We start from the raw sequence: 26,634 nt of genomic DNA, 5'->3' as shown, positions 1-26,634 counted from the left end.
TTAAAATTTAAGATGTGGCAGGTACCACTGTGCGACGCAAAAGGACAGACATGATGCTCCTTCTCAGCCTTGCACTCTGCTCTTTTTGAACGCCAGAGAAAGTTAAAGAAACCTAAGCATCTCTGTCCAAAGGGAGAATGCAGTCGAGCCATCAGATGAAAATTGTCCTGTCTTTTCTTGCAAAAATGGGAATGCATCTTAGCAAATTTGGATACAGTCTTACATGTAGCAGCAAGTACACTGGGCATCAGAGCCCCTTCTTCAAAATGGAACATCCATCTCCAGTGGGGCTCAGATGCTCCTGGTCCCAATTTTTGTTAGAAATGGCAGTAAAACTGGATTCCGTTTCTATGCTTTTCCTCTGCTTCTTCCCTGACTCTTTCAAAGGCAATCCAAGTGAAACAGCTGAACCCATATGGCATTGTCTGCTTCAGTGGGAAAGGAGAGCCCTGTGAAACTTTGGGCATTGCGCTCATGAGGGTAAAGGCCATGCTCTAAGAATAGTAACTTCCCTCTTCACTGCAACACCCAAATTCATCTCTATCTCCCACAGATTCACACTCCTTCCTATCACACTGATTTAACAGGAACTCAAAAAAGTGACACAAAGGCCACACAAAACACTATTGCTGCCAGATGTACAGATGCATGCAGGACCTACTAGGAAGATAAAACTCCCAGATATGAAGTGGCTCAACAGCTATTTCAGCCCACAAGGGAAAGATAGGCTGAATGATACAATGAAAATTATTGTCTTTTAAGAATTTAAAGTATAAATATTCTGACGGGACATTAAGAGAAACTTGTTTACCAGAGAAGTAGTTTGACATGGCATGGCTCTGAAAGGCACAAAATCTCCATCCCTCAACAGTTTCTGAGACTCAGCCCAATAATATCACAGTAAACTCCATTTCACATAGATGATCGTATCCCTTGGAGAGTGACATTGGATGAGGTAACCTCTGAAGGTCACTTCTGACTGCTGCTAGCACAAAAAGCAGTTTTTCTTTCAGAGTTGAGTTGACCCCTGACTGGAGTTATATCAGAACATCCTCCAATGTCTGAGCCTTTCCTTCTTCCTTCAAAAAACAGCAAAAACCTGGAACAAAAGGAAAATGAGAGCTCCTTGCAATGAAGCAGCATTCAAACTAGAGAAATATATGTTCAAGTTTTCTAACAGGAATGTTAGTAAAAATATGCATTGCAGTGAACTCTGAACTACCCCACTGGATGTACGTGGCAATCTGTCAGCAAGAACCAATTCTGTACTGAAGGTGTGACAACACATACGGTCTCTGAGTGCTGTTTCGGAAATTGCCCCTTTCCTGCATCATCTGGACACGTTTGATTAAACCACCCTTTCCAGCTCAGGGACACAACTGCCATCTGCCTGAGGAAACCCCTTCAATGAAGGGCATGGCATGACAATAGTGCCATCAAATTGCCATCCCCTTCCCTCATATTCAGCAGCATGTCATGCCTTGGGCAAACTTTGAAACAGACAACACAACCTGTAAAGTCTGCTGCCAACTGGCCAGTAGGTCAGACTGCAATCTCTCTTCTTCATGCTAAGGAGCAGTAACTTGCTTAGTCAGTACTTTCAGCTTTCAAAGTAGCACAACATCAAAGCAGCCAGACACTGCTTTGGGTGAGTAAAGGCATTGGAACTTAGCCTCACAGGAGTAGGAAGCTCACCATCTAGTCCAAGAGGAAGACATTGCATTCCATCTGAAGACTGGAAAGGATCTGAAAGGAACTGCCTTGGTTACAGTAAGGGCATCAAGGCCGTGATAAAGGTAGATGATACCTCCCATGGACTCAAAAAAAGTTATGTCATTATTTGCCTAAACCATCAACTTTGAAAAACATGTCCTCTGGAGATCGCACAGTGGTTCCTAAAGTAATGTGTAAAACCAAAACTAGTAAGAAGTTATAAGTCAGGCAACTAAATTCTAAGCTATATCAATAATAATAATAATAATAATAATAATAATAATAATAATAATAATAATAATAAAGTATACAGCATAAGGTACAAGAAGCTGCAAAGTAAAGCAGCTCTCAGAGTAGCTTTTCTGAGTCTTCCAGTAAATTGGACATGAGAGTTGAAAACTTATGGAAGACTTTGAAGAATTCTCAATTGAAGTTAAACACACATAATTTTTGCACATATAGCATGGATTAGTAGAGCAAAACATTTTCTTAAGTTAACAAACATTCTTAGAGCAGATCTATGATTTTGTGTAGAAAATCCATTTGTTTGGGGGGTTTCCCTCCTCTTTGGCAAATAAATGGCAAATGTGAAACAGACAAAAAAAATGAGTCAAATAACAAGTTGTGGTAATAACTGGTCAAGTAATAACAAAGTAGACAGGTCAATGGGATGGATTCATTCAGCAGGGCTAGTTTTGATACTCTTTGCGGTCATTCCTTTTGTTCATTTTCATGATGAGTCAGAAGGGTTGACGTGATAATGTTTCAGAGGCTTTAGGCATCATATTTTTTGCCAGTCCTGTGAATCTGCTGGAAGAGTGTCATGGAGAAGGCCATGCCAAGAATCTGAAGGAAAACAAACAATAAAGGGCTTCAGTACAGGGAGGCTGCCAAAATTGCACTGCAGATCTGTGCTCATGGTCAAGCTGTAGTTCTAAAAGTCATTCTACACTAACTGTATTTCTAAAGCTTCAACACTGATTAGTAAACTTGGATGTATGTTTTTCAGGCACACAGTGATGCCTGGAGATGTATCTATCAGAGCACAGGTGGAGGCAAAAAGCTCTCAGGGCTCTTTGTCATATGTGCAACAATTTTTCAGAATCAATACATAAAAGTCACTCTTCCTTTTTACCCAACAACTTGTGCTTGTTTAGCCAGATAATTGTGACTGAAAACATCAGATTCAGGTATTCTCCCCTAAAAGTACATCAGTGATATAGGAACCTGAAAACCTTAACAGATTATAATGATATTTCTGCATTTCTTTTTAAAAACACCTTAATCTCAGTTCAGTGGCTGTGATTTGACTCATTTTGGCAACTTCTAGAACTTGCTCCCAAAATGTAAAAAAATAGTTCCCTAAGGGACAGCATAACAAATGTCTAAGCATGGGAACTCCAAAGTGGTGCTCTGAAGTCAAAACACAGGTAAGCAAAACCCCACTGTAGCATGTCTTCTTTGCAGAACTGACTACTGACCTGCTTCCTTTCTGAGCAGATGGCCTTAAATGAACAAATAAAACAAAGCTGACATTTTTGAAGTCCTGATCAAACGCAAAGCAGTTGAGCACTTTTCACACAGCAGAAGCAAGAATGCTGACAGAAAATCAAAGGTGTGTTGACAAACATCATACCAGTATTACCTGCATTATGAGGATGCACATCCCAATCGAACCAAGGACATGCTTATTCTCATCAAACCAGGTCATAACCCTCTCATAACATCCCTGAAATGACGAAAGATAAAAATTGAAATCCCAAGGTCACATTTTCTTTCACATGCATTCCCCTCTCTTTCCTTCCTTCCCACACCTCCCTAAGTCTTGACCTGGGCAAAGTGAGCCTTACTGTTTTCCACACTAATTCAGTGGAGTTCCGTCCACAGTCTTGGGAGTTTTCTGTACAACATCGGTCTGGGACAGTGTTTTCTCCCAGCACTGGGTACCAATCCGTAAAGTCATTCACACCACAGCATTTCATCTATGGCAAAAGTAAAGGATTAATAAATTATCTTAACAAGCACAATTTGTGAGTCATGCTCCAAAAGCTTTTACTTCCACTAAACCACTGTATGTTTTCAAAAGGGCTGCCACAACACTTTTGTATTTTTAAAGTGCTTTGTGCTCACTGATCACTAAAAGAAAATACTTAACAACATAAAAAATCACCAAAGAAAGGTATGTTAGTATTCTTATCAGAGAGACCTGAGCCCAAACACCAAAACATAAGGTGATCTGCCCACAATTACTGAACAGCAAAAGCCTGTCAAATCTGCAGTTCTACCAATGCAGATTTTGCTGCTTCTCCTCTGTTTCAGATCATCTCCATGCCCTGTGATAGGCACAGAGAATCTCAGAGAGAGGTAAGTATCTTTCACCTTACAGAGTACACTTTTGATCTTGGGTTTCACAGTACTCCCTGGCTGTTCAAGAGTGCAAAATCAGAAACCAAAGCCTGCGTTAGCCATCTTTTAGACTTGGCATGGATGCCACATTTAACAGACTGCAGCAACTTTTATGGCCAATTTGTTATGGTTTTTTTCTACCGAGAAAATATGTTACCTCTGCTTGAATGATATTCCATGCATTTTTCAGTCCAACATTATTTTCTGAATTGTATAACTTCATACCTTCCTTCAAATCCTTCTTTGCACTCTCACTGACCTGCATCACATAAAAAATACAGAAAGTCAATGCAGTGCTGTTTAGAGGAAAGGGCCAAACAGCACAGACTTGCATATAGGATTTATCTCTCTGTCTCAGCATGGGTAGAAAAGCTCCATCACAGCTTCATGGCTCTCACAAGTCAGTGGGACCTTTCAGCACCTGCCAAGGCCTAGTCTCTCCCTCAGATTGCAAAATACTGGATCAATTCTCACGAGATAGGAGACCAAACAGCTTAACTTCTACTAAGAGTCCATCATCTGATCCAAACTAACTGAAGAGTGATCAGCAGAAATCTGCTGAGCTTACTTTAACTTTGCCAGAGACAGCTGTTGGCAATACCCCACAGCAATCTCTCCTGCCTATAACCTATGGCCTACTTTAATTTGTTAATATCATAAAACCAGAGTCCCAGCCTCCCAACCTTAACATAGTTATCCCTTGCACAGGTTCAGGCAGGCTATAATAAATGGCCAGTACAAAATCAAACTAAAAAGGGCATTATTATTGTGCTCCTTGTGGGGACAGGCTTGTAGGATTCATGATTTTCAAATGTGCTCTTCTTTCTTTAGAGGAGAAAGCTGTAATGCCTAATGGGAGACCTGAAATGTCCCACTTCTTGTATAAATTTCAGTCTGAGGCTGGAGGCCTGGATGCAAGTAGGAATGCACCTTGGCTCTGACAGCAGTGAGCTGGCAGCAGGGAAAGGATTGACCCAGGTCATAAAGGTCAACTATATTGTAAGATGTTTCATCCCTCTTTAACATCCCATTCAAAATCGGAAGTTCACCATAGCTCTCTGAAAGTGGCAGGCATCATAAAGACAACCTGGGAAGCGATACAAATCTGGTAGGACCTCAGTTTTAAAATCAGTCTGGAAATGTTCATACTGTAAGGCTCTGTCCTCTGTTTGGCAGAGTTCTCCAGTTCCCTGAGGATTTTTCCAGTTTTAACTATCTGACAGGCCAGCCAGTTGTGCCTTCTACACTTCATCTCTACTAGACAGCAGATTCCTACAGATTGGCTTATGAGAAGCTGCCTCTTGATCCACTCTGCACACTTGTCAAATTCTCTGGGACTGCCCTATCAAGTGGGACAGGTGGTGGCATCTGGAATAACATGAATATCCCAGGCCTCGCTTGCCCAGTTGTGTTCAAGGGTTGGCCCTGAGAAGCTAACCAGGTCTTAAGAGGACCTCCCAAAACCCAGGTTCACGAGATGATCCACTTCTTGCACAGACATCAAACAGCTACGTTGAAGGCTATCTCAGCTTTTAGGATAAGAATGGAAGGGAGGCCCCGGACCATGGTTTTATTTCAGGGAGGAAATTGTAAAGCTCAGTGTCTTCTTCTCTCCTGTTTGCCCTCTTCATCACTTCCTCCTCCCCCCTGAAGAAGCAGTTTACAGAAAATAGCCAAGATCTCAAGATCTCCTTCACCAAAGTGAAGAGCAAGGAGAACCCACATACCTCCATCAAACAAAAGGAAACTGAACCTGGTTTACATACTAGTACAGCTAATTAATCTATATGGCATATTTGCTTACCTTGTCCATATAAACAAAGAACAAAATGAGTAATATCAGCTCTGCCAGGAGAATTATCAGCAAAACGATGAAAAACTGGAACAAAGGAAAAACAAACAGTGTATAAACACTTGCCAACTACAGAGCAAACCTGAGGCTGCTAGAAACTCTGAAGACTACAGGCTTTGTCTTCTAAACCCTTCCTCTACTATCAAAACCATGCAAGTTTTATTTCAAACTGTTCAGGCATATTGAAACATATTGCCACTAAAGTTCCTGTAGGTCTCACCATCAAGGAGGAAGCTCATTGTCTAGCATTCTATAGATCTTAGGTTTTGCTCTACTACCAGTTTGCAGGTTTCAGCAATACTTTTGTCTTGCTTTTTTTTGACTTCTGTCAGAGTACACAGCCCTGGTAATCTCTTTCCTTCATACAAACTATAGAACGGATGCTAAATCCATTACCAAAAAGATCAATCTGATGTGCCTCAGGAGTGATTCCCTAGCAGGTGGGCTTTAACCACATCTGACTGCCTGTTGGAACAGTCATTATATTACTCAGCAATTCTATTCCCAGCTCACTGTAGCTGAGATCTCTTTCTGCAGGGGCACCCCAAGTATGAGCTCCAGTAGTTTCTCACTACTTTTCATGTCTACTAATTGCCTTTATATAGTAGTGGACTGCTACATAGGCACGTCATCCCCCACATAGATGCTGAGGGAGATGCAGTATGCAGTGCAGCGAGCTCTCTAATCAGAAACTCATGAGAGTCACGATAATATAAAAACTTCTGCAGAACCTTGTGAGAACATAAACACTTTAAAAAAAAAAACCCAAAGAATCAGCTGGTGTTGCTGATTTCATGGATTAACAACATAGACCTCACTACTATTCCCTCTTGGCTTTCCTAGCTGTACAATATACAAAACCAAGTAGCTGACAGCAGACAGGTGCACATTTGTCCTCCAGTTTAATTCTCTGAGGTGGTCTAAGGAATGCTGCCTAGCTGTTCCTCAACACCATGTAAGGGAGACTTTTACACAAGGAAAATTCATGTGCTCCTTCATGTCACAGCACCTGTGATTCATAAGCTGTGACTAAACTGGAAGCTACCTGCTTTGAAAGCTCTCCTCTCACCTTCTGCCACAATACCTCTCTCCTTGGGGTGGGAGAAGCATGATGAAGCCTCATGGAGATAAGTGACCCACACTGTGTTTTCTGAGAGGGGTTCCCAACCTCTGTGCTTCAATGGTGGACAAAGACTGCCAAGGATCACATTATTATCTTCTTTTATCAGTAAGGCCTGGCAGAGACCCTGACTTCTTAACTTTGGGTCAAATGGTTTCAACCAACCTCTAACAAAGGCCTTAGATAAGGGCAAAGCAGAAAATAGCCATGACAGGCTTTGAGTGGCATCCAAAACCAGCTGTGCTTAAGATTTTCCATTCAATCCTTTTAATGGATATTTCCAGAAGGGTTATCCAGGTTGACTCTACAGTTCATGTTTAACCATTCAGAGGTAACTGATAGTAATTTGCTTTGCTATCTAATACATCAGGGCATACAGTACAAGGATACATTTGCTAATACACCAATGATATCACTGTGACCAAAGCTAAGGGATGTCATACTGCAAGCATACAGAAGACTGAAAACCAAGGGCAATGTAACAGTGATCCACAAGACTATTTTGCACTGGTCATTTAAATAAAGTGATAGCAAAGCAACAGTCACTGGTCTTAATGAAAAGAAATATTGATGTCTTACACTCAACAGGAGGCACTTGTTTTCCTTGATAGCCCCTAGGCAGCCCAGAAAGCCGGTCACCATGATGACTGTTCCAATGGCAATGACTAGGTTGGCAGCTGAAAGCGACGGAAAGCTAGGAGAAAACGTGGCGAAGTTTCCTTGTGACACTGACAACCAGATGCCCACACCTAGCAGTCCACAGCCACATAACTGCAACAAAATAAACAAAAGAAAGGTTTCACCATTATAAATAAATGGCACTGGCTCCTTCTTCTCTACTCAGAAAGGAAAGAATTTCTCAAGCAAATTCTCAGGTAACTGTTCTGCAGTAATGCTCTCACTGGCTTGGTGCTGAAACAAAGTGAAATTAAATGTTCTTACCTAGACTTGATCATGTCACCTATACTTATAAATCTATTCAAAAGCCACTGGGTGGCAGAATTCTCTTTTTAAAGACTCAGCACATTAAACCAGCAGCACAACCCAATATATTTTTTTTTTCTGTAGGAAGATAAATAACATTATTTGAATGAATGCTCCATTGCATTTATTTCTGCAGTCATCTACAGCATCTCAGAGTATCCAGCCTCATATTTCCTCCTCTTAGGGCAGGCAAGGAAGTCCTGGAGATAATTACAATCAATAGTATCATTTAAATAAGTATTTGTTATAAAACATCCAGTCCCAGTACCCAGGTTGGGTTTTAGTGTGAGTTCTTGTAGCTTTACTGTTATTTGCTGGTGTTCAATGTCACAAAAATCAGATTTCTGTTTTATTATCTACAGGATGCTCAACTTCTGCTACTCTGTCAGTGAGAGAACCTGAAGGAAATGTGAAACTGCTACCAAAACATAAAATTAACCTCACTTTGCTTCTCATTCTTAACAATACCATGTCTGGTTAAGGAAATAAGGTTTCTCCACTAAGTTATGGAGCAGGTCTTCAGAACAAGTGTAGTGAGTTGCACTACACGGGGCCTAAAAAGCTGTCCATCTTTCACTACTTGCTTAAAATGGCTGTTTTACAACTTGCCATCTGATCTGTGATCACTGTGCAGTGAAATCAGAAGTAGGAGTTATGCTTTCATTAAATTGGTGAGCTACTGAACAGTACTATGATAGTTTCCATGCATTGGGTAACACAGAGGAAATTTTCAGCATTCTTGCAAGGGAATTGGACTAGATGACCTTTGAAGGTCCCTTCCAATCCTAACCATTCTATGATTTTATGATTCTATGATTCTCACCACACAACATTCATTTAGGGTTTTAAACGGCATTTCTAAGCTGCAAGGGCTGTACATTGCCAATAGATGATGGCACTTCAATCAATGACTTCATGACACTCCACGGATGAGACTGTAAATGTTTCCAAAGAAGTAGAACTACCCCTGCCAAAGACTGAAATTGTTCAGTACAGTTTTCCTTCAGAACCTGAATTCAGACTTTGAAGGTTATTCACAAACATGTTCCTTGGACTTTCATATTCTATCAGGCTCAGAAATCACAGCCCTAGCTCCAGTGTTTTGAAAGAGGGCAGTGAATTCTGGAATTGTCAGGCCAAAAGCAATAGATTATTACATATAAACAAGGTGGATATAAGAGAAAGAGCAGGACAAAAGGCTTACAGAGGAATGGCAAGTAAAGTACAAAAAGGAGCACTTGTAATCAATGATCAGCCCACGAAGAGCTGCACCTCAGTATCCAACTCCAATTATAAGGATAGTAGCAAAAGAGGCAGAGGAAAGAAGCCATTACCAGTATGTCTTTACCATTTGAAAAACAACAACACAATCCTTGACAGAGATTGGTCCAGAAGAGAAAGGTGGCTAGGAATTCACTCCAGAAGGCTCAAGTTTATGTTTATTTAGACAAAGTTAGAAGCAGCTAATTGCTTAGATTAGGGAAGGGAGAGCTACCTTCAAGTGTAGTAAAGCAGGAAAGCAACACTAGTGCCCCATGGGGTGGACATGGAGAGAGAAAAGGACCAAGAGGAGAAGGAGAATCAAAGCTGGAGAGCAGCCTCTGTCCCTCTGACAGGGTCTTGGTTCGGGACACCCTCTATATAGACAGGAGAGAGAATTTCTTCACTTGCTTGTGGTAGCCACCCTAGTATTTTGGTAAACTCAGGAGCAAAACACTTTGCTTTTTGGCAGAAGACTGGTCACCTACTGCACCTTCACCTTTCCACAATGCCTTTAGCAGGGAAGAAGTATTCGATGCTTCACTTGATGTGAAACGTTTGCAACAAAGTTGTCTTGTGGGTTAGCAACACACCCTAGGCAGAATACCATGGAGATACGACTTGAACGTTAGACATCTGCACACATTTGGAGAAGAGTCCTCTACAATGTGAAATGAAGTGGTATGTCAGCTGAGGCAGCAGACATGTCCACATTTGCTCCTTCTTCCCGCAATCCTAATGTCCCGCTGAAGACAATAATGGAGTAACTCCTTTCCAGCTGCTGTAGTGATTAGGTTAACATGCCAAAGTGGACAATGTGATTACAGTTCCCTTCAGAGCTTTCTGACAACACACATTAGTGCAGTACTACAGTTACACCACAGTATCTGCACTGATTACGCTTTCACCATGGCTGATTCCAGAGCCACTGGGCAAACTAAGGAAAGTTCTTATTTTCACAGACTTTTTATCTCCAAAGTAAGATTTCTCCATCCCTAAATTACACTGAAAGTTCATATTACATAAAAAATCAGGTGATGGAGAGGCTATTAAAGATTAAGGCAGATCTATGCTAAAAGAATTCTAAAAAAAAAATGTTATCTTATTTCCTTCTTATGATTAGAAATTATCATCCTCCAGGCAACCATCAAATCTTTCCTTCCCCTGGTGTTTATGTCATGAAGGTAACTACAGAACACTATCATAAAGTCAGTCACACACATGGATGCACACATACACACTAAGGAAATTTAGTCAAGCTATGGCACACATATTTTGAGCTTGAAAGCAAACAAAAGGAGCACCAACTGTCCTCACAGTTTCTCCCTCACTTTAGTATTTCATTATCAAAGCCTGAATTCTCTTCAGTACCTCAACATCTATCTGTCATCATCACTGTGTTCAGAAAACATAAAGCATTCTAAGGAACACTAATAAGAGTCTCAAATGCTTCAAGAGAAATTAGAACTCCAAATAAACCCAGAGAGAGAGAAATCCCAAAGCAAGTCTCTCCCTGACAAGTGCTATCATCAGAGCGAGAAAGGGGCTCTTTTATTTTATTTTGGGTTTCTGAGCATTGTGTGAACTAATACAACAATACAAACTTTGACAATAGAGCATCATATCCAGACTTAGTTGCCTTAACCTAAAGAAGAAATAGTAAGAGTTTACAAGATCTAGGGAAGGACAACATAGATGGTCAGAGGTATGCCAATATTGACATATTGTAAAGATGAGATTGTGCACAGGATTATCTAGCCTAGGAGGAATTATTAGACAGGATGTAAATGAAATATTCACCACTCTAGAGGTCAGTATGAAAACCAAAGCGTCTGTCTCTTTAATCTTTTCCAACAATAGGAACAAGGGGAATATTAGCAAACATTATGTAGTATATTTTGCTTCACATAATTGAGAAGGAAATTTAAACAAGAAGTCAACAGGGAGAGGACCTTCACCAAAAAGACAAGCATGAAGAAGCCATGTGGACAAGCAGAATGCATCACCAAAGCCTAGCACAGAAAGGTTTTCTAGTGTCCAAGTGTCTCTTAAAACCCTCCTTTCTGCAGGGGTCAGCAACATTTTGGAAAAGCTGCCAGTAATGTTTTCCCTCTGTTTGGTAAGTCCTACAAAGTAAAGTTTACCTGTTGTAGCTCTTCTTTTCAAGATAGAGATTTCCAACTTCCACTTCTCCAACTGACTCTCAGACCAGTCAGTGTGCAGAGGAGATGAGGAAAAGAATGGTCTTTATGAAGCAGCACAGTTTGCTCACTGTGTCCTAGGTTTTTTTGGTTGTTGGTTTTTTTTTTCCCCATCTCCTTCATTTATGGTATCTTAATGAGCTCACAGGTTTCCTATCAAATGAAGAAGCAACACATCTTGGAAAACAGTTTGAAAGGCTGTTCTTTCCCACTATATGGGAATTTTTAAAGAAAACTTCTATGAGACAGAAAGATGGATATAATCTTCTTTAGCAGCTGGAAAACTGATTCAAAGACTATTCAGATCAGCAGAAGAGTTCACATCATCTGTGCATTTTGGATGTGGTGCTTCATTTGGAAGTAATCCGGTGTGGAGATTCAAAATAGTACGAGATACTGTTCAAAAAACCGACACTCTGTCTTCCTGTCTCAACAGACACCGCAGTCCCCCTCTTGTTTTAATGCACATTAACCGAAGTTTTGGAAGATACTAACTTGATTGTCCAGAAAGATTATCACTTCAAATAACAGGATTTTTCAAACTATCACAATGCATTAACTGTTCTGTTCAAAGCACATGATTAATCAAAGTGGGGGGTAACTTAAAGGAGAAAGTGGACTCAAAGCTCAGCGGTAGAGCTATTCCATTAATTTACTGTCAGACAGAGGTGCTCATCTTCTGCTTTTACAGTATTCTTCCCTGATTTATAGATCAGAATTATTGTTCTGGAAGGAGGGATGGGAATTAAATGGTTTCTACCATTTCAAAACAGAGATATGCTTTCTGCAAATTAAGTCTTTGGATGCCACTTGCCATCTCTGCATTTGGGTTGTTCATCCATCTCTGTAAAGGGCTGATGCTTAAAGGAGATTTTCAAATAAGTCCAGATAAATTTTCCTGGTCTATCTTGATAATCCACAGGGTTAATCACAACTGGGGCTTAACAGCTGAAAATCTCAGAGAAAGTCTCTTGCAAAGCCAGATCGCCTTCTAAATATGATCCAAAATATAGCAAGGACCCCAAAATGTGAGTTCTTCAGCTATAAAGTAGAAAATAAGAATGGAGTATGGAAGTGGGTGAATATAATTAAGAACACCTAGTTAGTGCTACTGCCATTTGGCAAAGATTTAAACTCCTCTACAACATTCCTATGAACTGGGCATTGATGCAAGAGAAATAAATTATTCTGATGTCTCCTTTGAGTCTAGTGCTGTAACAGCTGTAATGACAGCCTGTGTGTAGCAGACAGTACAGAACTGGAATGTGCAAATGCTGAACCTCCTTAATTCATCTGCCAGATAAAGCAGTTATCCTCTTCCTAGAGTCATCTCCCAGCAGTAATGCTAGGATGGTCCTGAAAAACTGAAATCAGGTATCAGAGACTTAAGTTTTGGCTTGGATGCTCTTACGTGGACGCATTGGAATATTCAATAAAGATATGATTTGTCAAGGCCAGCTTAATCTCTTTACTTAGTTGAAGGGCAGCTTGGGTAGCTTATGTTGCACATTGGGAAAAACTTTCATCGATAAATTAGTACAGCACTGGAAGAAGATACCAAGAAGTTGTCAAAATCTCCAGTCTTAGAGGTTTTCAATGGTTTGCTAGAGACAATAATGGCTGACCTGACCTAACATTAGCAACAGTACCACTTAGGTATGACTTGCAACATATATAAATACATATAAATAGATTATCTATATATAACATATAACAGTAATATGTATATATGCAATATATACACAACATATATACACATTAAAATATCTAAAGGAGTGTGCAAATATGTATAAATATGTATGTTATTTATATAGAGTGACATAATACATAATAGTGATAATACTTCTATATATGTATATGTTCTGGTTTTGTTTAGTGAAGGGGGAGCTACAGTGGCAGCTTCTGCAGGAAACTGCTAGAAGTCGCTCCTCTTTGTTCAGTGGACTCAGCCAGACCCGCTGCTGGCCAAGGCCGAGCCAATTGGTAGCAGAATGTCCTGTGATAACGCCTCTGTGATAATGTATTTAAGAAGGGGAAAACAGAAAAAGAGGAGGAGAGATGTGAAGCAGCTGAGTGGGGGCAGAGAGGGGGAGGCGCGAGCCTTGTGGGCCTTGCAGGCCTCACCCTCTGGCCGCCCGGCGGGGAGCCAACTGGGCCCAACTCAGCCCGACCTGGCTGCAAGAAGTGGAGAGGAGATGAGAAGTGAATAAGATGTAAAAAGGATCCTGAGAGGCGTCTGCCAGCCTGTTGTGAGGAACGGCCACAGACGCCAAGGTCAGTGAAGAAGGAGGGGGAGGAGTAATGTGGCTCCTGGCCAAGATTCCCCTGAAGCCTGTGGAGATAACCATGGTGGAGCAGGTTGTCCCCCTGCAGCCCATGGAGGTCCACGGAGGGGCAGATATCCACCTGCAGCCTGTGGAGGACCCCATGCTGGAGCAGGTGGAGGCCTGAAGGAGGCTGTGGCCTGTGGAGGGCCTGCTGGGGCATCTGTTCTGGAGGGACTGCACCCTGTGGAAGAGATGACCCACGCCGGAGCAGTTTCATAAAGGACTGTAGCCCATGGGAGGGACCCCACTGAGAGAAGGAGTTAAAGAAATCTTAATAGATATGGCATTGATTAATTATTGCTGTGCATCCTAAGGAATCAAGTTGATAAATAGTGCTTAATGTTTTGTTAACTACTTGCTTAATAATTTGCTAACCATTGTGCAAACTATTTGAAGCAGAAAGTCTTGCAATTCTTCACGAAAGACAGTTCCCGGTAAGGACTAGGGGGGTCGCTTCAAGAACCAGCTAAAACCGACCCTGCAGCTTGAATGAAAGCCAAGGGATAACTGAGTTTGCGCAAGAACAAAAGGTTAGTAGCGGTGACGAAGAGGAGTCACCTGCCTTCTTCCCCACGAGCCCCGACGACCACCACCAGGAGGCACTGCGCAAGCCCAGACAGGAGGAGTTTATGAAAATGACCCCTTGGGACTAATTTTAATACGAAGCGGGGATAGGTCATGCATATGTATAGGCGTATTGTGAAACTTTATGTATATGTAACACTTGGTTGTATAAATTTAAAGTGAATTGCCACGTAAGGCGCGCACGGTTTTGGTGGGACTACCCCCCTGTGCTGCCCAGCGCTGAATAAACATACCTACTTTACAATCTTACAGATTGTGGAGTCCGTTTTCCGCACGTCACCACGATGGAGCAGGCGAGGAGTTCTTCCCCCGATGATGACGCAGCGGTGTAAAACAATGTGTGATGAACTGACCGCGACCCCACCCCCATTCCCTCTTCCCCACTACGCCGCTCGAGGGGGGAAGGTAGTAGAGATAATGTTAAGCCTGGGAAGCGGGGCGGGGGGGGGGGGGGGGCAGGGTGGGAGGAGATTATCTTATTCCCTGTCTCATTCTCCTGCTAGTTTTAGAAATAAATGAGTATTTTTCTCCAAGTTGAGTCTGTAACTGTCTGTAACTTTAAGGATTTCTCCCCCTCCTTATCTCAAACCTCAAGCCGTCTTTTTTTTTCATATATCATCTCCCCTATTCTCTTGGAGGGTGGGGGGAGTGAGAGAGAGACTGTGTAGTCTGGTCCCGATCGGGGCTGAACTATGACAGTATATATACATACATATTTTATGTATAAAAATATAAAAAGTAATAGAAAAGATATATATATAGCCATAAAACTAAGTATAAAATGGATAGAACATTCTTTAATAAGAGCTAATGGAATTAATAATTAAAGTTTAAATATAAACAGAAGTAAAAGGCTGGGTTGTGGGGCACTTAGCGTACTGCAGAACAAGCCCTGCCATGTCTGAAGTAGGAGGAGACTTCAAGAAGGAAGAGGGGTGCCAAAAGGATAATGGGCATAGACAAGTTGTGACATGCCCAAGTGTTACAGACCCCTCCTAGGAGGCCACCAAGGGGCTCCCAGTGCAAAACCTATCACATGCAAACAGCTCAGTCCTTTGAGTGGGAGCGGAGAGGCCCCTGCATCTTCCCACAGAACATCAGCTTGAACTTTACAGCTGGGGAGGCTCCCAGAGCTCTCTGGGAAGTGCGAGCCGGGGCTAATGGAAAAATAGGAATCACACAGTTGGAAAAACATCCATGAAGACACCATCTTTGAAATAGCACTGCAGGGTAAAGTATGGCAGTATAATTTGCAGAAAAGCTATTATCTGTCCTTTTCCATGTTGATGGAATGTATGAGCCATTTCATTAATCCCCACAACAAAGCTTCAGCTATCGACTAGTTAGCAGTAAGCCTGGTCTGTGACCCTGTCATAAGGAAAACAAAGCTCAAAATGGACTAAAAGCCTTGAACTTCTACAACTGGAATCTCACACATATTTTGGTGGCTTCTCCATATGTTGCTGCTAAGAAATTTCCTTTTATGGCCAACATCATGGGAGTGTTTAACTCGCTCTACCTCTACACCTGTGAGAAAGTAATGAAGCTTCCTGTGAGAAAGTAAATGAAGCAACCTTGAAGAAGATCGCAAACAACTTTGAGAAAGTGAAAACATGAAAAGTACGGGACTTTCCAGGTTAGCTAACTGCAAGTAGGAGGGATATGCAAATGTAACCATTAGAGCTTAAGCCAATCACGCAATGACTAGTAGGCATATTTTATCTTAACAATATAAATATGCGCACCTGGGACTAATAAATCGAACTACGCTTATTACTTATATTGAGTCTTTGTCGTACGTTCCTCCGTCGCTCGCAAAAAGTCTGTTTATTGAGGTGCCTCCACTTTCCACTACTGTGGAGTTGTCTTGGTTTTATTTAGTGAGGAGAGGCTACGGTGGCAGCTTCTGTAAGAAACTGCTAGAAATTGTTTCTCCTTTGTCCAGTGGACTTGGCCAGGCCTGGGCAGACCCACTGCTGGCCAGGGCTGAGCCAATTGGTAGCAGAATGTTCCCTGATAACGCCTCTGTGATAACATATTTAAGAAGCCCATGGAGGTCCACGGAGGAGCCCATGGAGTACCCCACGCTGGGACAGGTGGATGCCCAAAGGAGGCTGTGGCCTGTGGAAGGCCTGTGCTGGGGCAGCTGTTCTGCAGGGACTGCACCTCATTGAAAAATGACCCATGCCAGAGCAGTTCACAAAAGACTGTAGCCCATGGGAGGGACTCCACGCGGAGCAAAGGAGGAATGTGAGGAATTCTTCTTCCAAGGAGGAAGGAGCGGCATAAAGCGACAAGTGATGAACTGACCATAAGCCCCATTCCCCTCTGTGTTGCTTAGGGGGGAAGGAGGTAGAGAGAATGTTAAGCCCAGGAAGAGGGAGGGGTGAGGGGAAGTTACCTTGTTCTCTGTCTCATTATCCTGCTTTGGTTTTGGTAATAAATGAATAGTTTTCCCCAAGTTGAGTCTGTTTTGCCCATAACGGTAACTTCACGGATTTTCTCCCTGTCCTTATCTCAAACCTCGAGCCTTTTTCTTATATTATCTCTCCCTATTTCCTTGGAGGGTGAGGGGAGTGAGAGAGAGACTGCGTAGTCTGGTTCCGATCAGGGCTAAACTACAACAGGAGTCTGCACTGGACGTTTTCATAGCTGCAAATGGAGAAGGTCTGAACAACACCCTACTGTATCTTTGCTGCAAGATCATAAAATCTGATACATCCAGCCTCAGAGCTGATGAGGCCATGGTTCTTATGAATAACCCAGTGGCCTCTGTTTTCAGCCAGCTGGACATTACACTGGGGATCAACCGATAAAGCAGAGCATCAACCACTGCTATCCCTACTGTGCTTTCATTGAGTTGCTTCTCAATTACAGGTGATTTGCTGTCCAAGCATTTCTCTACAGGGCAGTGATCTGTTTTTTCAAGACAAATTTTTGATTAATGTTGTGGATATAAAAATTAAGCTGATGTGCAGCAAAGACAGCTTTTGTTTGATGAGCTCCCTGGGAGCAGGATCCTGTAAACTGGTTATTACGTGTGCCTCACTATTTTTGAAGAAGGTGCAGGTGGTACCCGGAGAACATTTGGTGCACACTGAGGCATTTCTTAATGGATGGATGTGAAAGTGTTCAGCATACTGACCAGCAATCATATCAGCAATGAGGAAAATTTGTTTCTGAGCCAGCTTTCTCAAGCTTGTTACTCTTGCTATTGGCTTCATTGGTGACCACACATTGGTGGGGTGTTAATGGAATGTTAATGGAATACACTTCAGGGTATTCAGGGCAGTTTCAGAAACGGCTTTTATCAGGCCATCAGAAGCTGCACAGAGTATTGCTCTTCTCTGCTGGGGGAGAAGCGGATGGATCAACAGTTCCAGGAGAGACAGATTACTCTTCAGATACTGAAATATCATTCTCAAGCCTGGACCAGTAGCAACACACAGTGTCGGTCTGACTCTTCTCTATTGCCAACACCAGTCTTCCTCTACTTCCCACCCCTAATCTGTAAATGGCAGGCTGCTCTGGTGGGAAAATACCAGTTCTTAGCCTAAAAGCCTCTGAGGTAGAAGCATTTAAATAAAAAACTAGGAACCCATATGGTGCCCATGTGTCCTTTGTAGCATCTTGACACCTCTAAAAAGAACAGAGCCTTGTCAGGATACATCTGCTTGGCTAGGGACGCAACCTTGAGCTTAACTCAGGGACTCTTAAATAATACAATTTATTTTCTTTTGAGAGTGATGGTGTGGCTTTTCCTACTCTGGCAAAAAGCACTGTGGACAATGTACAGGATGCTAATGTCCCTGTGATGCACATCTTAGTGGAACCTTTCTCAGATTTTTTGCTCTCACAAGCAGAGTTCATCAAATCATCAATCATAATAATATTTACTCCATTAGGGGGAAATAAATGGTTATCACTAAGACTTTCAGGTCAGTCTTCCACAAATTTGACAAAAGGATAGTTACAGAACAGTTCCTAATACAACAGTTGCCAACAACTATAATACCACGGAATATTCTCAGTAATAGCAGACAGCAAGTGTTTGGCATTCTTCAAAGGACTTTTACAAGATAACTTTTCCCACAGTTGCTAGGCCCATCCAGAATGGCTGTCAGTCAATCACAGAGCAGTATGATGTTTAACAAAGTGGCAGATCCCTGCCATAAAATAGCATCACTCTGTCATAAAAAGGTGGCCAAAACAAAATGGTGGCCCCTGTGTATGTATGGGGAAGGGCCTTCTGAGTCAGATATATTTCCAGGTAAACTGGTAGGGGGGGGACCTGTCCTTCCAGTCAATCACAACAGACCATGTGACCAAAAGAGGGGAGTGACTTCTGGGGCTAATGCCCCCTAAGGCTTCTGGGCAGGGGGCAGGACTTCTACCAGAAGCTGGGGGTGGGGCACATGTCACCTCTTGTGCTGTGTGTCAGTGGTACCTGTACTACTGATCTGCTTGGAAGACTTCCATGGGATAAAGCCCTGGAGAGAAGAGGAGGCCAAGAAAGCTGTTGATATTCGAGAACCACCATCTCCATACTAAAGAAATGTCCACTCTGACAAGCAGGGAATTGAGCAAATGCAGCAGGAGGTCTGCATGGATGAACAAGGAACTCCTGACAAACTAAAACATAAAATGGAAATGTACAAGAGGTAGAAGCAGGGAGTCGGAAAGGATATAGTCATGCAGGAATGCCTTCTCTGTCTCAATCTTTACTGGTAAGACCAGGCCCCAGAGGCCAGAGAGAAAGTCTTGAGGAAGGATCAGGCTATGGAGCACTTAAACAAACTGGACATTCCTAAGTCCATAGGGCCTGCCAGGATGCATCCAGGAGTGCTCAGTAAGACAGCTGATGTCATTGCAAGGCCACTTTTGATTACTTTTGAAATGTCATGACAATTGGGAGAAGTTACTGAAAAGACTGAAAGAAAACAAATGTCACTCCTGTCTTCAAGAAGGAAGATGTAGAGAACCACATGCCAGTCAGCCTCACTGCAATCCCTGTAAAGTGATGGAGCAACTAACCCTGGAAACCATTTCCAAATACATGAAGGACAAGAAGGTGATTTGAAGTAGTCTCCACAGATTTACAAAGAGGAAATCATACCTAAGGAACATGATAGCCTTCTACAATGAGGTGATTAGCTTCGTGGGTGAGGGGAGAGCTGATGCTGTTTAACTCAACCTTCAGTGAGGCTTTTGACACTGTCTCACATAATATCCTCCTTGACAAGGTGGCAAAGTATGGGTGGCAAAGTGAACAGTGAGGTAGATTGAAAACTGGCTGAACAGCTGGGCCCTGAGGGTTGTGATCAGTGGCGCAAAGTCCAGCTGAAGACTAATCATTAGTGATGTACTTTAGGGGCCAATACTATGGCCAGTGCTGCTTAACCTCTTCATTAACAGCCTGGACAATGGGACAGAGTGTACCATCAGCAAGTTTGCAGATAAACTAGGAGTGGCCCATACACCAGATGGAAGAGCTGCCATTTATAGAGGCTTGGGCTGGGTGAAGAACAGGGCAGAGAGGAATCTCATGAAGTTCAACAAAGTGGAATGGAAAGTCCTGCACCTGGAGAGGAATAACCTTATGCACCAGGACGTGCTGGGGGCTGACAGGCTGGAAAGCAGCTCTTCATTGGAGGGTCTGGAGTCCTGGTGGACAAAAAGCTGACCACAAGCCAGCAATACAGCCTCATGGTAAAGAAGGCCAACAGCATCCAGAGCTGCATTAGGAAGAGTGTTTCTGGCAGGTTTGAGGAATGTGATCCTTTCCCCCTGCTCAGCACTGGTGAGGTCACAACTGGAATGCTGTGTCCAGTTATGGGCTCCCCAGTAAAAGACAGACATGGGCAAATATAGAATCATGGAGTCATAGAATAGTTAGCGTTGGAAGGGACCTTCAAAGGTCATCTAGTCCAATACCCCTGCAAGAAGAAGGGACATCTTCCACTAGATAAGGTTGCTCACAGCCCCATCCAACCTGGCCTTGAATGGTTCCAGGGATGCGGATTCTACCACTTCTCTAGGCAATCTGTTCCAGTGTTTCACCACCTTCAGTGTAAGGAGTTTCTTCCTCCTGTCTAATCTAAATCTAGCTCCTTCTAATTTAAAGCCATTACTCCTTGTCCTGTCACAATAGGCTCTGCTAAAGAGTTTCTCCCCATCTTTCTTATAAGCTCCCTTTAGGTACTGGAAGACCGCTATAAGGTCTTCCCACAGCCTTCTCTTCTCCAGGCTGAACAGCCCCAACTCTCTCAGCCTGTGCTCACAGGAGAGGTGCTCCAGCCCTCTCCAGCCAATCCTATTTTATTCCATTGATAGTAGGGAGAAAAACAAATGGAGTCATGATCTGTTGAGCTTCCCCAGTGCTCTAATTTTAGAGCAGCTGCATTAAAGCCTTTTGAAAACAGAACAGTATGGCTGTTTAAAACTATATGCCAAATTCCTGTGTTATATATTTGCACAAATGCAGGGGCATGTATCTGCAGTACTTTCTTCTGAGATGTATGTACCCACCTATTTATTCATGGACAGTTTCTGCTCCCACAAGAAGCACAGTCAGATTGTGGTGAGTCCACTATCAATGGTGGACAGCACATTTATAATGTTTAGCATTCATTGGCATAACTTCATGAAATCTAGGCACCTCTGTTGGTCATGCGTTATTAATCTGCCTCTTTTTTCCTGAGCCAATTCTCCTGAAGCCTCTTTATCCTCTTTGTTTATTTTAATTACAGCTTCTTAATTCTGCTCTATATCTCTTAATACCAAATAAAAGTAGTAGTAACAAAAAAAAATCAGATATTTAAAGGACTTGGAGGGACGGCAGTCAGCAACCCTCATCCCATTTGTCTAAAAGGACTGAGGATCTTTGCAGCCCCAAAGAAGTTAACATGGCTTAAGATACTCTCTTGAAGATGTACTACAGGGCACAAGCAAGAACACAGCATCTCAAACACTTAGTGTTCTCCATCAGCTTGAAAGATGCTAACAGAGGCTTAGACTACATTCTGCAAATCCACTTGTCTCCTTTTCTTTCAGCTGTTGGAGGCACTTCTGAGAAAAAGATGCAAGGAATCAGTGTGAAGAAACTACCTGTGAAGAAAACAATCACTGTATATGTGTGAAGTAAGTCTTGTGCTGAGTAAGTTGGACCCCCATGAGCGTTACTGTCTTGGTCAGTTTGTATGTTAAAACAGCACAAAACTCTAGGGGATTCACTCTCCTCTCTAATTCATGACATCTTCTGGCGCCACTGATATCTGACTAAAGAGTAAAATTTACTTCCAGTTTTACTTATTTTACATCAGATAGTAGCATGGCTTTCAGTTCCCAAGGACTCTATATTGTTTAACTTTTCAGTAGAACTAGTATACCAATACTAAAATACAACAGACAAAAGGAATGAAGGCTGGAAAATAAGTTGTTTGCCCTCAGTGCTATCTGCTGTTCTTGGTATTGAAGTAGAATTTTATGATAAAAAATAGCGATGATAATAAAAGGATGATTGATTTTGCTCAGCATTCATTAAAAAAAAATCAGTAACTATATTAGATTTGCCAGAGAAAAAAATAATTATTACAACTGACTAGTTCAGTGCAGATTTAATTTTTCTTTGGTAGTATTCAAAGCTATCCTAACTCTTTTCATTAGTGGGTTCTATTTTGAAGTTACTATCTGGCAAATAGCATCTCCCAGTGGACTGGGAACACCTCCTACATATTCTTAAATACTCTGGCAAGAGGTCTTCAATTAAAAAGATGTTATGTGTTATCCATCCATTGCCTGGATTATCTGTATCTTCTTACTTTCAAAGACTTAAAGCTGAGGTAAGTGAAATCTTCCACGTCCAGCTTGCTGGAAGTACTACAAGGCTCAACTCGATTCTCTTCAGAGACACTTCGAACAAAGACTGACATTATAAGGGGCCAGATAAATAAAAACAGGTAGGAAAGCAGCCATGTGCTACAGTGAGGAGAGTTATAAGCATCAGAGAGTAGGCAGATAACTCATCAGTTAACTGAATCTCACTTTTCCCTTCTGTCCAGAGATCTGTGTTCAGGAAATAAAAAACAAGCTCAGGAAGAAACATGAAAATTCAGTAAGAAAATTCAGACAGTTACAGGTGGAAAAATACCTTTGCTATCCCAAAGCAAACACAGGACCGTAGCATTGGACTACTTAGCAAATACAGATGCATGCTGCAAACTGTCTTTGAGTCCTACATTGCTTCCAAGAAAAAAAAACATTTTAAAAGCTTTCATTGACTTGTCTGAAAGGAGACTAAGGACTGCTAATTGTGGAAGCAAGAAAAAAGGAAACGCTTCAATTCTTATCTAGAATGCTTTAACAATATGTTCCTGACAAACTCACTATAAGAAGAAGGAACCTGCAGAGAAACAGATGCCGGAATAGTTTAGTTAAGGGACTACTGAGATCAAGTCTGGTCCTGCTCAGTGTTGATTAACTTCCATGGTCCAGCTACCATGAGAGTAAATCCAGCTTCCCATTCTATCTGCCTGTATATTTAAAGATACTCCGTACTATTCCTGGAGCTCTCATTCACAGAGCATTCATATGGAAGGAAGGATCAGCAAAGACTAACTTTAAAACACCGAGGAATTAGCTCATAAAAGAGAACTGTCATGGGACTTCTTCAGATTCCAATTCTGCCACATTAAAATAGGCAGAACTGAAGAAAAGAACAGAATATTGCAAAAATGATGGGAAACACATGGGGCTGCTTCATCACCATTTTCATCACCATATACCATGACAAAACAATCTTCCTATCAGAGAAGCTAGGCAAGAAGCCACTGTTGCCATATAAAAGCTATGATGTTACCTTGTTCTGTGAAATGCTGGGAAGAAAGAAACTGGGACAAAAGAATGTCTAGCAACCAACTCTAAATCTCAGCAATGATTAACAGCTTTTGCAATTACTGTAACAAACAAGTGAATATTCATGATGTGTATACATTTAGTCTTCAGATAGGCACTGCTAATAAAATAGCAGAGTTTGTGATGCAGTGCTTTTGGAAGAATAGAAGGAGGTAAACTTAAAAAGGGCACCCCTAGAAAAGGTGACAGAAAGCTACTAGAACACGAGTATAAACACGGCCATGAGTGGAAGATAAGCTCATGTATCTCCTTTTTCCACAAGTCAGATTGAGGAGGAATAGGGTCAGCAAAGAACAATCCAAAGCCTTAAGGATTGACAACTGGTAAGAGAACTTAATACACTAACATAAAGGGACAAGCAGTATGTATGACAATGGCACCTAATGTCCCTGATACCTAGGGAAAAGTGCAAGCAGTGGCTGGCTTATCTGTGTTTTAGATTGTCCTTTCCCTACTACATGTTCAGTCTGCTAACATGACCAATGGATGAAATATATCAGGTGGCAGGCATTCTGTGTTTTCTGTGCCTTTAAGAGTCTAACTGAATCTAGTGTGAAGGAGAGAAAAGTGCTTCCCATTGGAGTCCAATTGCACTTTAGTCTTCCCAAAGACAAATGCAATGGATATAAATGTACTGGAAAACACTAGACTCAGAAATATACATTCTCAAAAATATTTTAAATAAAAATAATTTGCCATACAATATACAAGGTAAAGTTATAGCTCCTGACTCCCACTCTAACACAAAGAACCATTGGGTTTCTGTAAGTTCTCCACAGACTTCCCATATATTCTCATTTTTGGGACTGGATTAGCTTCACAGAAAATATTACCAGAAGTAAGGAAGACTAAGTGAGACCGGTGTTGGCTCGTCCTTCCCTCTCTTTCAGTGAGCCTCTCTGTTCACCACACAAGCTCAATAAAGACAAAAGCTGTTGCTTTGATAGCATTACATTTGAACATGCTGACAGGACTGCAGTGGTCACAGCTGGGAAGTACTGGGACTACAGAAGATAGTTCCATCCCACTGTACACTCTCTGATAGATTTCTCTGTATCCACTTCTGCACAGATCAGAACAGTTACAGAGCTTTTACACCAGCCAGACTGTGAGGAGTAAGTCTGTTTTATTTTGTGACTCAAATAAAATTCAACAATCAACAGAGAAGGTGATTGCTGAATAAGTGACAGTAGCATAAAGCAATTTCCCATAACTCTTTTGTTGACAAGAGTTACAAAGTGTTCTGAATGCTTTCTTGTTACTAGAAAGAGCAAGAAATAAATTAACTAGTGGTAAGTATGTTAAGGGAAATATATCCTCAACAACTCATACTCACTTGACTATAGCCCTCAAAATTATTTTCGTTTCTTTTGTGCTTTTACCTAAAAACAGTTTCATAATGTGACTGCAGTTTAAAAAGTCCTTTCAACAATCAATGAAGATAACACTTTATTATTAAATGTTACAGAATAAGATAAAAAAAGCTTTTGGCCACATTATCATGTAGGACATTTCTCAAGGTAAAGGTAAAATGCAAAGCCCTATCTCACAGGCATATTTTATGCTTAAAAGGCTCAACTACTGGTAACAACATACTGATACTAGCAGCAGTATCACAGTTTGAGAAAATCACTACCTACCTACATCATATACACACAGCAAAAGAAAAGCACTATTCAAATTCTGTAGGGAACAAAAATCTGTGCCCAAAGGATTCACCTGAGTACGATGCAGTGAGACTACTCTTAAGGGCTCAAGTGTTCCATGCCAACACTGAATCAAATGTAATATTTCCTATGTGTGATTATTTCCATGTGCAAAAAACCCCAGCAATTCTTCAGACTGATGTATTTATTTCAGCTTACAGGAGGGAAATATATCATCAACACCTCATACTCACTTGACTGTGACCTAAAAAAAGCAAATCACTCTGCCACAGAAGATGTAATGAAACCTGGATTCCTATAGATTTGTGATTCATTATTTGGATTCTCAGCTTTCTGATCCATTGTGAACTAATGTCTGTTAATGCTTGCCATCTTACAGGGCACGCAGAACAACACTCATGCATGGATTCTCTGGCATCTAATAAAGTTGGAGCTCATTCTGCAGGCTTCCTCTAAGGGAAGCAGGGTCTGTGTCCACTACCTAGTCACATCTTCAGTTTTATTTCTGTCCCTGCAGAATTAATTAAAATGTAAATTATGTTCTACTGAAAAAAAATACAAGGCTGTTAATGGAACTTAATTCATTGCACTATGCAGATCTTCAAACAATCACTTTGAGCTAGTCATGAAATACAGTGAAAGTTAGCCTCAAGTTTACCTTGAAAAGTAATAGGTTTGATTTTTTTCTTATCTCAAGTGTTATTTCTTTGGCTTATGTACACATGCTTGACCCAAAAACTTAACATAGAAGTAATTAAATCCTTCAAGTGTGGCCTAAAAATATCTCCCATTTCCCTACCTCTAATTCTTTACTCACAAGTTAACTGTCCCTTGAGCAGTTTTTTCCTCCCATTTCTGCAGGTCACCTGTGAGCATTTTATCAAGAAACCAAACATCTTAGGTACTGAGTAGGCTGCTCTTATAGTAAGTCCAGACCATACTCTCCAGTAATCTCTCTGGCTTGTCTGTTACTAAGATCAAGTTGCTGATGAACTTATCTTGGTGTCAGAAATAGTTAATGGTTGACCACTGAGAAGAAAACAAATTATGGTCCTAGACAATGGCTTATGAACCCCTATTCTAAATATATTTATTTCAAGTAAAGGATTCATCGCCCTTCTTGGTATCTCATCCAACTTTGTTATGAAAAAAAGTTAAGTCATAAGAACCTAACACGAGACTACCCAGTAGATACTCTTTACATCTACAAGCACAACTGCAATGTTACATTACTTCAGTTTTTACTGAAGTCAACTGCCTCAGTTGTCAAGCTGTGAATATATTCTGTAGCTACAGAATTGACTAGACTAATGGCAAATGTGACTTCATATTTTCATACTCTACCAATGAGACTCAAATGGAACTACTTGGATACAAAAATGATATGCATGATTAAGAGAAATACACATATTTTCAAGTTATTGCTCAGCAAAAAGCCTCACTGCCCTGAAGCTAAACTTCTAAATTTAGGGCAGTATTGCCTTCAAGAGGGAGCTGACTCAAGAACCAAAACCAAAGAAATGAACAAATCTCTAGCAGAAGTCTCACTCTACTGCATAGAGAGCTTCAGCAGCTTACACAGGAGACATCTATTCAAATCCTTGCT

The 26,634-nt window shown here is 41.4% G+C and overlaps 1 protein-coding gene across 2 annotated transcripts in view; it reads right to left on the bottom strand.

Annotated features, from left to right (window-relative positions):
• Positions 1-840: 840 nt before the first annotated feature.
• Positions 841-26,634, bottom strand: part of TSPAN9 (tetraspanin 9) — a 209,514-nt gene continuing 183,720 nt past the window's right edge. For both annotated transcript variants that reach the window (XM_086759279.1, XM_086759269.1), the window contains 6 exons: positions 7,671-7,862; positions 5,924-5,998; positions 4,277-4,378; positions 3,564-3,695; positions 3,359-3,442; positions 841-2,559 (listed from right to left, as the gene is read on the bottom strand). In XM_086759279.1, the coding sequence (XP_086615405.1) occupies positions 2,488-2,559; positions 3,359-3,442; positions 3,564-3,695; positions 4,277-4,378; positions 5,924-5,998; positions 7,671-7,862 (657 nt within the window). In that variant the 3' untranslated portion in view covers positions 841-2,487. The remainder of the gene's footprint in view (positions 2,560-3,358; positions 3,443-3,563; positions 3,696-4,276; positions 4,379-5,923; positions 5,999-7,670; positions 7,863-26,634) is intronic.

Source organism: Chlamydotis macqueenii, chromosome 1 (genome assembly GCF_036417535.1).
Source record: "Chlamydotis macqueenii isolate bChlMac1 chromosome 1, bChlMac1.mat, whole genome shotgun sequence".
Lineage (NCBI taxonomy): Eukaryota > Metazoa > Chordata > Aves > Otidiformes > Otididae > Chlamydotis > Chlamydotis macqueenii.
The sequence above is the reverse complement of the archived record's forward strand: the minus strand, read 5'-3'. Positions and strand labels throughout refer to the sequence as shown.